Source organism: Anastrepha obliqua, chromosome 2 (genome assembly GCF_027943255.1).
Source record: "Anastrepha obliqua isolate idAnaObli1 chromosome 2, idAnaObli1_1.0, whole genome shotgun sequence".
Taxonomy (NCBI): Eukaryota; Metazoa; Arthropoda; class Insecta; order Diptera; family Tephritidae; genus Anastrepha; species Anastrepha obliqua.
This window is the reverse complement of record NC_072893.1, coordinates 97,978,260-97,991,152: the sequence shown is the minus strand read 5'-3', so window position 1 is coordinate 97,991,152 and position 12,893 is coordinate 97,978,260. Positions and strand designations below refer to the sequence as shown.

General features: G+C 36.3%; 1 protein-coding gene across 8 annotated transcripts in view; it reads left to right on the top strand.

Annotated features, from left to right (window-relative positions):
- Positions 1-8,904, top strand: part of LOC129237608 (uncharacterized) — a 90,869-nt gene extending 81,965 nt beyond the window's left edge. For all 8 annotated transcript variants that reach the window (XM_054872443.1, XM_054872445.1, XM_054872444.1 and 5 more), the window contains 5 exons: positions 5,345-5,498; positions 5,555-5,996; positions 6,052-6,511; positions 6,676-7,075; positions 7,144-8,904. In XM_054872443.1, coding sequence (XP_054728418.1) covers positions 5,345-5,498; positions 5,555-5,996; positions 6,052-6,511; positions 6,676-7,075; positions 7,144-8,491 — 2,804 coding nt within the window. In that variant the 3' untranslated portion in view covers positions 8,492-8,904. The remainder of the gene's footprint in view (positions 1-5,344; positions 5,499-5,554; positions 5,997-6,051; positions 6,512-6,675; positions 7,076-7,143) is intronic.
- The last annotated feature ends 3,989 nt before the right edge of the window (positions 8,905-12,893 follow it).

Genomic DNA, 12,893 nt, shown 5'->3' with positions numbered 1-12,893 from the left:
AAATAAAAAATTTTCAACTACTTTTTTGCAACTGTTTCTACATGAAATCGCTCGTGTAAGTAATGACGATCATTTTGAACCCAAAATTATTAAAATCGGTTCATTTTTGACTAAGTTATGAGCAGTTAAAAAAAAAAAATTCTTATATAATTAAAAAAAATCGATTTTGAGCCGAAAAACAAAATTGCCGATAACTCTTGAAAAAAAAATTTTTCGGGCGAACAAAAAAATACGTGTCTCATTATTTTGACCAGAGAGCAACATATTTGAGTTACATCGAAATCGAAGAACATGTCTCAAATAGCCCTTTTGAATTGAAATGGAAAGAATCTATATAAGAAAATTTTTTTTAATTACTCATAACTTAGTCAAAAACAAGCTGATTTGAATGATTCTGGGTTCAAAATAATCGTAATTACTTACACGAGTGACTTCATGCAGAAACAATTGCAAAAAAGAAGTTGAAAATGGTTTATTTTGCAAAAAACAAAAACTGCGAAACAGGGTTTTTACTCAAAAATTCATTACTCAAAAACAACTCATTTTAGCTACTAGGCATTCAGCTCAATTAAAGTTTGAGATGTCCTTTTGATTTGGAAAAAGTTATAAAAAAAAAATACACTTTTTGAAATATTGAATTTCGAAAAAATTTCATTTTTTTTTTCTTTTTTGCTAAATAAAAATTTTTTAACTACTTTTTTGCAATTTTTTCTACACTAAGTCGCTCCTGTAAGTAATGACGATCATTTTGAACCCAGAATTATTAAAATCGGTTCATTTTTGACTAAGTTATGGGCATTTAAAAAAAAATTTTTCTTATATAATTAAAAAAAATCGAGTTTGAGCCGAAAAACAAAATTGCCGATAACTCTTGAAAAAAATTTTTTTCGGGCGAACAAAAAAATACGTGTCTCATTATTTTGACCAGAGAGCAACATATTTGAGTTACATCGAAATCGAAGAACATGACCCGAATAGCCCGGTTGAATTGAAATGGAAAGCATCGTCTATCATAAGGCCTTGATCTTTCTGATACAATGTTTAGTTTGCATTTTTCCCTTTCCCTTCTTTCATTTGAAAGATATGTATTTGTGCTCAACAATTTTAAAATAAATATCAACAAACATAAATAAATCTCAAAGTCCCAAAGATATAAAAACGTAACTTTATTTGTGGTCGTTGCCTAACAAATATTCAAATGGGTTTGAGGTTGTTTTGCTAAATGTCTTACAAAGTTCACTTTGTCATACTACAACAGCAGTTAAAAGTTATTTTGTTCCTTACTTATGTACTCACATACCTATTTTACGATGATTATTATATTTGCACTTCATAACTTCTCTAAAATAATTTAAATTATTTGACTAAAGAAATAAAAATATTTAATGGCTATGAATACGTACAGTGTACTTCAACTACTTATAGAGTTCCAAATACAAGTACATCTGTTTTAGTTACTCATGAGATTTAATGATATTTAAATAAAAAAAATGAGCCATATAAATTTAATTTATAAACTGAATTTACGTATGCAGTTGCGAATCCAGAAAACCTATTTAAATATTGGGTAGTTTTTTTAATCAGTTTAAAGTTGAACGTTCTTTTTAAACCATCCGGTAGCTTTAATAAGCGAGTAAAGCTTCGTTAGTTTTAGATGCGCTATATCCGCTGTATCCGCTATATCCGCTTTATGCCATACCAAGAGTGCGGAGCCTCCTTCTGGCTAAGCCTCACACTTACATTAAAGGTGTCTGACTGTTTCCTCTTCGTCTGTGTTAAGACAGTGAAGTCCTCATTTGTGCATAATACTCTCGTTTTTATTACCGTAAGTCCCTCTTTTATGGCAGTGACTTCCGCCTAAAATACTCGTACACTGCAATGATCAGGTACACGAAATGATTGGCTAACTCCGAGTTTATTGGAGTAAACCCCTCCACCTACTCTGTTGTCTAGCTTTGAGACATCTGCATAGATGTTTACATCATTTTCTGTAATAATAAGCCTCTACGCTTTGTGCTGAGTATATCGATTTCTCTTAATCTAAGAGCTGACTTGGCAGCTTTTTGCTTCCCGAATTGCTGTATTGGTAATATGTTGAGCATAATGTAGATGTAGTCCTAATGGTCTCGCAGATGCAAAGTGTGGCCATTCTTTATACATCTACCATGGTCTTTTGATATATTTCTTATCTAAAGCCGGTCACCATACTAGTATACCGCATGTTAGGATTGGTCTTACTATCGCTGTGTAAAGCCAATATACGATAGAGGGGAAGATCCCAACTTAGTCTTTTTAACTTTTTGCAAGAGTAGAGTGCTATTGTCGCTCTTTTTACTCCATCTTCGACATTTGACGTAAATCTGAGTTTCTTGTAGACCTAAGTAGCGGGCTTCATTGCTAAATGACAGTGCCGTACCACCTAGAGTCGGAGGAGTTATTCGTGGAATCCTATGTTTTTTAGTAAATAAAATGAGTTCAGTTTTGTTTGCGTTGAAGCTAGGCCATTTTCTTTTGGCCAGTTTTCAACCATGTTTAGTAAATCCTGCATGATTTTACAAAGTGTTGAGAAATTTCCGTCTTACTACCATTCTAACATCATCCGCATAGGCTATGACGTGTTGTCCCCACTACTCTAGGCTCATTAGCAAAAAGTTTATTGCCAGCACCAAGAGGAGAGGGGGCAGCACTTCACCTTGAAGAGTTCCTCTACTGACTCTTTTCCTTATCTTTGAATTCCCTAGGGTTGCGATCTCAAATCTGCTCATGAGCATGTTTTTATGAACTCAACCAGAGCCCCGGAGATGAAAATAATAAAGGTGAAAACTATAATTACAACGTTGTGTACAAAATATTGCAATTTTTCAAAAACTCATACCTCTAGTTCCATTGGAGCTGAAAACTTCTTTCTGAAGTTAAGAAAATGAATTTTGTAAATAAAACTAATTTTAATACAAGCAAATTTTTATTATTATAAGTAATTGAAATGTTTAATTCGAATTGTAATGTTTAGAATATTTCACGTTCCTGTAAACAACACAAATAAAACTCATATGGCAGCATGTTGCGAGTTTGAATATTATAGAAAATGTTAAATTTTATACGGCATAATCATACTGGACACATTTCAAGCTTAATTAGCAACTCTTTTACTTAGTAATTACAATAGGTAGCAGTTAATACAATAGTTTTTCCGTTCCTTAAAAATAAGTTTATGGTTAAAAGTAATTCGACGGTTATATTGAAAACTCTCTACGTTAAAAAATGCATTCTTTTAACTTCAAAATGAAACCAAAAAGAAGTTATGACTTTGGAATATGAGTCTCCAAGCAAGCAAAAAAAACAAAAAAAAATGTATCCCCTCCACTTTTCAAAATATAAAATGAGTCTTCGAATACGTACGAGTACATACCTCAGCCCTAGAATTGTTGAATCTTTAATTCAAATTCACACCCTCCTACCCATTTTGTCAAAACTATTGGATAAACTGCTTGCCAAACGCCTTAACAATATTATTGAGCAGAGGAATCTGATACCAGCGCATCAATTTGGCTTTCGCCCTAAACATTGTGCTCAGCTGTCTTCCTAGATGTATCTAAGGCTTTCGATAAGGTATGTCACGATGGCCTTCTCAACAAAATAAGAGAGCTATTACCAATTCAATATTATAACATTTTAAAATCCTATCTAACCGATCGTTTCTTTCGAATTAAATACGACGACACGTATTCTGACCTGAAAGAAATTAAAGCTGGTGTCCCACAGGGTAGCGTTCTGGGGCCCATCCTTTATCTAGTTTTCACATCCGATTTGCCTACCAATCAGAACTGCGTCATAGCAACGTTTGCAGACGATACCGCTATTTTGTCAGTTGGAAATACACAAATTGAGTCAACTGCAAATCTTCAAAAACATTTAAACAGAATATATGAGTGGACAGTTACTTGGCGAATAAAACTAAATGAAACCAAATCCGTTCATATTGATTTTACGTACAATAAAATCAGATATCTCCCACTATATATAAATGGAGTGCAAATCCCATATCATAACACGGCTAAATACCTGGGTATGACTCTTGACACTAAACTGAGATGGAGTTCTCACGCAAAGAAGAAAAGAGAAGAACTCGATATTAAATTCAGAAACATGTATTGGCTTATGGGTAAAACATCTGCTTTATCCATGTTCAATAAAGTACTTCTCTACAAGCAAATACTAAAACCAATTTGGACGTATGGGATACAACTATGGGGTTGCTCAAGCTACAGCAACATACTTCAAATTCAAAGGTTCTAGAATAAAATTTTGCGATGCGCTGCTAACGCGCCCTGGTATGTACGCATCAGCGATCTCGAACGCGATCTCGGCATAGAACCAGTTGCCGTCGTAATTAAAAAAAATGTCCTATCTCATATAAATAGGCTATCTTATCATGTCAACAGCGAAGCCTCAGCCCTCACTGACCAACAAAAATGGTTTGTAAGGCTGAAACGCAAAAAGCCGCACCACCTCGTGCAGTAATCAACTCCTTTGCAAGTTTTGTGCAAAGCACCATCATATTAATTGTATTATACAAAAACCGAAGAAAATTGTTCGTTAGTTTATTTTTGTTAACTAGTTACAATAAAAATGAATATTAAAAAAAAAAAAAAAAAATTCACTGCGCTGAAAAATGTAAATTGGAGTGTTTCCTAATGGTTAAGCTTTCATACGAAATTTGTAAAAATTGAGTTTGAAATTATTTAGAGTAAGAATGCGCATACAAATTTTTGACTTTATGCTTATTTACTTACCTTTGATATATGGTATGGTATACACGCTCACTATGTCCCCAGCACCCACAAGACTCACAACACTTCTGCATTCTGCTGTCAACTCCTTCAGGACCTGTGTCTCTTTCTCTTTAACAACTCCAATGGACTTAAATCTCGATCCTTTTAATGCAGATTTCATCTTAGAAAAGAGATAGAAGTCTCATAAGATCCAGCCTACAAATCTAACACCATTTTGATAAGATTTACATATAATACTGGTGCATTGCAATCGTGGAGAGCCCACGACTGATTCCTCCACCATTCGGATCATATTTTTATTGTTTTACGTCTCGGACTTTATTCTTGTTATTCAATAGTCGATCCTCGTACTCTCATAACTCCAAATGGGGACTTCTTTGGTATTATAGATATATTTCGACTCTCTTCTCTCTCTCAGGTTAGGTATTTTACTGTGCTTTTATTAGATTTTATTTTTTGTGACTATTTTCATTGTATAGATATTTGCTTGAAACTCTTCCTAAATATAATATCTATGTAAATAAGAATAATTCAAATCCCATCTTTTTTAGTTTGTTCAGAGGTACAGGAAAATCATCTTCCTACGAAAGACATTCTCAAAGATGCTTCAGCTAAAAGATTTACCAAAAATAACGATATTGTACGAGCTGTACGAGAATCAATTCGACAACATGAACTGTTGCAGCAACGTAATAAAAATCGCAGGTATGAAACTAGATATGTGTTGGATGCTACTTACAAAATTTATTCCTATATTTAAGATCAAAACGTGCCGTGAAGCGCGTTTGTTATGGAGAACTCGGTTGTTTTGAGGACTCTGGTCCTTTTGCGTACCTGGAAATGTTACCCTCGTCACCTGAAGATATCAACACGAAATTTTATTTTTACTCCACAAAGAATCGTTCAGAGAGACCACTCATGGAGTTGCCTTTTCTTAACATGACCAACGCTTTTGACAGTATCGCCATGGCTTCGCATTCGATACGACGCAGGGCAGGTTCGACAAATGATACACTCGATGAACCCACAGCTACGACAACTACAACGACAACAACAAAGCGAAGCGTCTTTAAAAGCACTCCACTGTCGCTTGATGAACTACATGGTTTCGATGAGCTATCGGTGCGTGTGATCGTGCATGGTTTCGGCTCTGCTTGCCCGCATGTATGGATTTATGAAATGAAGACGGCGTTGATGGCGGTGGTAGGTTATAAATTGGAAATTTAAAATTCCAAATTTGTACTTTTGTTCATTGTAGGAAGACTGCATTGTTATATGCGTGGATTGGGAGAACGGTGCCACTTTTCCGAATTACGTGCGCGCTGCCTCCAATACTCGTCTAGTTGGCAAACAATTGGCCATGCTTTTACATAACTTGAAAGAGTACAAAGGTCTGAACTTCTCCAGGACACATCTAATTGGTTTTAGTTTGGGAGCACATGTGTCTGGTTTTGCTGGCTCTCAATTACCGGGCTTAGCTCGTATTACTGGTTTGGATCCTGCAGGCCCGCTTTTTGAAGCCCAACATCCTAAGGTCCGTCTGGATAGTACAGATGCGGAGTTTGTGGATGTTATACATTCGAATGGGGAGAACTTAATACTAGGAGGGTTGGGTTCATGGCAGCCAATGGGACATGTGGATTTTTATCCGAATGGAGGGCGCGTGCAGACGGGTTGTTCGAATTTATTCGTAGGTGCAGTAACGGACTTCATTTGGTGTAAGTGAAAAGAGAGATTAATGAAAACTTTTTCGATAGTTATGATTTAATTTTGAGATATACATAAATCCCCAACAACCAGTTTGAAAGTTAACATAAGTATATTTTTTAAGTTTACGTAAGATTAATGTTCGGTATTCTACATATACTCCACTTATTTATAGCTGCCCAAACGGCCGACGAGGAGGAGGGTCGTTCTCTCTGCAACCATCGGCGTGCATACAAGTTCTTCATCGACTCTGTCGCTCCGCGATGTATGTTTCCCGCTTATCCATGTAACAGCTATGATGATTTTATTAAAGGCGACTGTTTCCCATGCGCCCAGAATGATGAAGACATCGCTGAAGGGGTGCCACGTTGCGGTAATATGGGCTATTATGCCAATCGATCGACAGGTCGTGGACAACTATATCTAGTAACTCGAGAAGAAGAGCCATTTTGTGCGCATCAATTCAAGCTGGAGATATTTAACTCGTTCAATGACCTGCCTCTAAGGACGATCGGCCGCTTAGAAGCCACACTCGAAGGTGAGGGTGGGTTAAACGAAACATTCAAGATATCAGAGTGAGTTTCTTAATATACTCCCTTATTCTAAAAACCAAACTCTTTCTAATCGATAACTAATTTAACAGAAAAGACGACTCAGAATTCTTCGCTGGTGATATTGTTTCGAAAATTATAGTTCCACACCCAGCTTTGGGATTTCCAACCACCCTCAGTTTGCATTACAAATCCTATAGCGGTTGGCTGTCCAAGGGCCTGCCGCATTGGGATATTGATAAGGTTGTATTAACTGATAGCTTTGGTCGCTGTCATTCACTTTGCAAGCCATCAACAAAACTGTCGTCCGGCACACCAGTGCGTCTAAAACTGCTATCGGGGAATTGTGAGTTGGAAAACCAAGAAGAGTATGGTGCTTATAATGTGCCCACTACTTCGGTACCGGACTCTAGCGGACAAGAGAGCGCGCATAATGCGGAAACTGATAGCATAGATGCCGCCAAGCAGAGCAAAGTTTATTTTAATTTTGGTACTTCCTTCCGGTTGGACGAGAATAGCTCATATGCTGACCATGATTTACCTTGGCAACCCATTTTAGAAGGGTCAAACTCATTAGACAAAGACGTTGGCGAGTCGAGTCGCAGTCTCTCCATCGAACCAACTGAAATTTTTGAACCAGTTTTAAATGAAGCCCGACTTGGACTCAAGAATGCACGTAATCTTCAGGAATATGGTGCAACAACGGAAGAGATTGTTGAGCCTGTTTTAAAAGCGACAACACCAAGGATAAAGAAAGCGAAAGAAATGGTCTTCACTGATCCAACGTTAGCCACAAAAGCGCCTGAAATCATAAAAATAGTTCCACCTGTCGTACGTAACGGACCAGAGTCCGTTTTACAGGAGGAAGCTATCACTGTCCAGTTGCTTCCGTTCCGTCTTGGCGATCTGCTACAACGCGCGGAACGTTATGCTAGAGAAACACTATTACCATTGATATCCGTGCAAGCACCGAAATTCTTCGGCTTCAATGTGGGCGGCAGTAAGGTTGGTGATAGCGAGGAACCAGCACCTCTGAAGGAAGAACCACGTAAACCACGATATATTCCACGCTTTGAAGAAACTTTGTTTTTGCGCGATAAACGCGTGGAGCAAAATCGAACTTCATTCAAACCGATAACAGACCTCGCAACAGCTGAATCGAAGACGCAACGTAACATTTTTAAGCTTATGAGGGTGGATAAGACGGGGAAGGCTGGGAGCAATAGTGACAGTAGGAGTAGTGTGGAGCGATTCGGTCAAAAGCGCGCACTCAGCGATGTTACCTATTACACGAATGTGATGCTCACTGAGTCGCGAGCATTGCGACCTGAAGATCCCAGCTATGAGCCCGTATTTATAGAATTACCCACATATAAGCCGGGGAAGGCAGCGCGAAATAGCCGAGGAATCGAAACAACGTTAGCTGAACGAAAGCCTTGAAAATTTGTGTCATTTAAAGTCAAATAAAAGCTCTTAGACTTCATCACAAAGCTTTGGAATTTCTTAGTTCATTGGCGTTGGTTTAACTAAAAAATTTAACGAAAGATTATATTAATTGTATAGAAAACAAAAATATTATTGTCAATACTATCATTAAGACACCAATCATTTAAAGCTGTTTTTACATCCAACTAAAGCTATAATGGAAAAACATGGCTCTCCGTTTCTCCTCCACGCATTTGTAAGACAATATTTAATTTAATTTCGATCTAACAAATTTTCTGTAAATATTTTCAAATCTCTCACTGTTTTCCTTTTAATTTGTATGTAATATGTAATAATTAATTGAAATAAGGAAATAATAATATTGAAAAAATGTGTAGTTCTAAGTAAAATTAAATTAGGAATGCATATTTTAGGCGAAATAAATTATTTAATTTTAAAGAAAAGAATGAAAATGTGACCGAAGTTTTTTTTAACTAATTAGGCCTTTTACAGGAATGGAAAATCTACAAATGCGATCCTCGGGGATACTTCGGGAGGTAGAAAAATGATTTATGTACATAGAAGTTGTTGGTAATGAGAACGAAGAAGGATGTACACGGTTGGTGATATCACAACCCTTTCAAAATAAAAATGATCAAGTTTAAATTACAGATGGACTCAATTACACCACTACCAGACCATTTTGTCTATTTCATTTTCTTTAACTTCCAAGTTATTAAAAACCTTTAGCATTGCAATATTTGGCTGAGCTCCTCCTCCAATTTGTGGCGTGCATCTTGATATTTTCCCGTCAATGGAGGAACTCACAACTTTAAGTCGACTACAAACGGCCGATGTGTGGTTTATAAGGAGCTTTTTCATGCAGAAATACGCTCGGAGGTTTGCAATAGCCTGGTGAGGGGCAACCGCTATTAGAAAACACTTTTTCCATCATTTGGTGTTTCGTGCACAGAGATTTGAGCCTGTGCACTTCTGAGTGGTAGCCACGCACCATTCGGCTACGGCGGTCGCCAATATTATTGGATTGGCAACTATGTAATTGTGGATTTCACTTATAGATGTCTTCAGTTGAATTTTTAGGTTTGCAGACGTATTACAAATGTAAAACACATTTTGCTATTTCATAGTTGGCAATTCAGCTGACAATCAGTAAAAAGAGTTTTTTGATTGGCTGCGTAGTTTTCGTTTGGCGTTCGTTGAAAAATGGGAAATCAAAAGGAACATTTTCTCTCTTTTTCGCTCTTGCTCATAGATGTGAGAGACTTGGGTAATGGTTTTTTTTTTTATATTTGTTTATTTATTATCAATTAATATTATTAAGTACTACAATAAACAATAGTATTAGTATGTTAATGATGTGTCGTACAATGTCTCTAGACGAGCTCTCAAGTACGTATATTATCTGATGTCTAGTAACTTTTCCTTAGTATTGAAATTAATTTTGTTTTAACTTACAAGTTATTAAATATTTTGTATCTTTGATGCAGGGAAAAAGGGAACAAAAACGATGCATAGATTATTGTTTATAATAAAAGGCTTAAAAGTAGTAAAAGAAGGTAGTCAGACTAGAAAGGTGGTATGAATTAGTGTTGCGTGTCATTTGTTAACCACCAACAGTTTTTAATAGTAAGGGTGGATTCGATTTTGTCGCAGCTTGAAATATATGTATCAAAACGTTTATTATTTGCATTAAGTGTTTTTGATGTGATTATTTTATTGTTCGCTCTTCTGAATATGTGATATATTATTGGCGTGTGGTTTTCGTTTTGTATAAAGCCATTTTTGTCGAGGTATAAGAAGGATTCGGCAGGTTCAAATCCATTAGAAATAGCTAGTGAGAAATAATCGTCGCTTTCGTAGTAAAACGCTCTTATTAATATGTTTGGTTGCGGCCTCCAGAATCTGTGTTGTCCATTACCAAGAATGGTTTTTATTTGGGACTCCTCCCTAGCCAGTTTGGTTCGCGGATGCCACCCTGATTCTATGCCAACTTTGAGTCATCACACGATTGTTGAACCCACCCCATCAAGGAAGGAAACTCGTGTGATGTCAGGGCTTCCCTATCCACCACCTCGGATGAGCCCGGTGGGAGATTAGGCAACTCACAGAGTTAATTCACTTCAATATTAAAAATTTAGTCGGCTAGCAACTTTCATACGGAGTCTTTCTGAATATTACAGTTTTGTTTAAAAAATAAAATGTATTCCTATAAAATATTCCGTTTTACGGCGATAAAGTGGATCACAGCTTATTTTATGCAGCGCATACTATCAATTCTATATATATAGCTTATAGATTTTAAAAGATAATTAGTAGCACATTGTCAAGGATCTCGGCATAAAGTCGAACTGTCGATTTTGTCACGATAACGGTTCTACGCACAAAGCGGGCATTTTCCAATCAGCGCCAATATACAATATCTATATTTCATGACGTTGCCGCCACGGCCACCACTACTGAAAAATTGTGGTCTATTCTGGAAAATAATCTCCGAGAACATAAGATTTCTTGTAAAAATCATCTAAAGAGCGGAATGAGTGAATATTCCTCTTGGTCTTACTCAAAAACTGATGCCCACAAAAAACATATCAATAGCAAAGTGATGAAAGTTTATTGTGAACAGCAAGGATTAACATACCAAATATGAATAAACCCTCAAAATAATATTTGATTATAATGTTTTGAAAATCATAAGGGACTGCATAAAATGAGTTGTGACCTGAAAATAAGCAAAATTTTTGTTTTCTTAGTTTTGTTTGGTATTTAAGTATATATTTTCACAATAAGTGAGAATATTTTGTTATTGTTTCAATGATACCAATACATATATATTTTATGCTCTTCTAAGTTTTGTAGTTATGGAGGATTACAATTGATAGCATGGGCTGCCTAAACTATGCTATGGGCCACTCTATGCCTATAAAGAGTTCAAAGTTGTAACAAAATATACATACATATTGTATTTAATTTATAGTATTTCATATTGATGCACTCCCCTTTTGGGTGTTTGGCCGATCTGCTGATCCTATTTGTGTTCTGCGTCTTGATGTTGTTCCACAAATGGAGGTACCTACAGTTTCAAGCCGTTTTAAGCTATTAGAAAAAACTTTTTCTTCATTTGGGTCCTTCACCGAGATTCGAACCTACGTTCTCTCTGTATTCCGAATGGTAGTCACGCATCAACCCATTCGGCTACGGCGGTCGCACACTGAATAGGGTCACTTTATCAGTACTTGAATCAATTTGGCGTCGTGTCTTCATAAAAAAAATAATACAAAGACCACTGTATTGAGTATCCTGTAAGGCAGAGCATAATCTTATTTGCTGGTTATTTTAATTCATGAAAAAATCTGAAAAAATTAAATTTTTTAGTTACTTCTCTATATTAGCTGCGTTGATTATCTACAAGAAATAGTCAAAAACAGTCTGAAGCGATCAGATTTAGTACGGATAGCGCTCCTTTAATTGAAGATAAGGGCAGAAATGAGAGAGTAACTGCGACTCTCTTGTGCCAGAAGTAACAAAATTTTGTCAGAAGAATTTTTGCTGGCAAAATCTTGAAAAGTGTCTCAACTGACGGCTGGCACTGCAAGAAAAGTGAAATAATGTACTAAAAGTAAGAATAATCAAAACTTAATCTAGTTACCTCTGGTGGTATTTCTGAAATAATTTCTAAAAGCGCAGGTTTATTAGAGGAATTATTAAGCGGTGTAGAAAGGGAAGAAGAGCAGTAACATTAAGAATTAATAGTAGAAAGTTGTGCCTACATATGCGCAGGAGGAATTTAAGATACAAATCCGCATATTGAATGAATTATTTATCTATAATATAAAAATAAGTCGAGTTTTCTTTCCTGACGCTATAACTCCAGAACGCACTTACCGATTTCAATGGTTTTGCATTCGTTGGAAAGGTCTCGGGCTCCGTGAGGTTTATAGAATGTACTCTGCTCAGTTAATTTCATGAGACATTTATTATGCGCACGTTCTTTCAAACGCTAATTTAAAAACGGGATTGTGTTCACTGTGAAATTGTGAAATTGATCAATCACGCGTATTGTGCAAATTTTTATTCAACTTTAACAGCAGGTATTTGTCCTTAAGGTGGTAAGTTGAACTGTGTAAATTATGTGGATCGTGCATTTGAGTTTAAATTCACCAGTCATCCCCACATGTTTCCCTTCACAACCAATTGAGTTATGGAGCAAATACAAAAACGACATATGTGAAGTTATCTTGCATCGCTTGCGCATTCGAACGAATAATCCCGACATGCAAATAACCGATGAAATCTAGAATGAAGGATTGATTCTGATTGAGGATCAATGCTTGACTATTGCAAACAAGCTACTGATTGAAGTAGGAATGATTGCGCCAAATCGATCGATGTACGATGC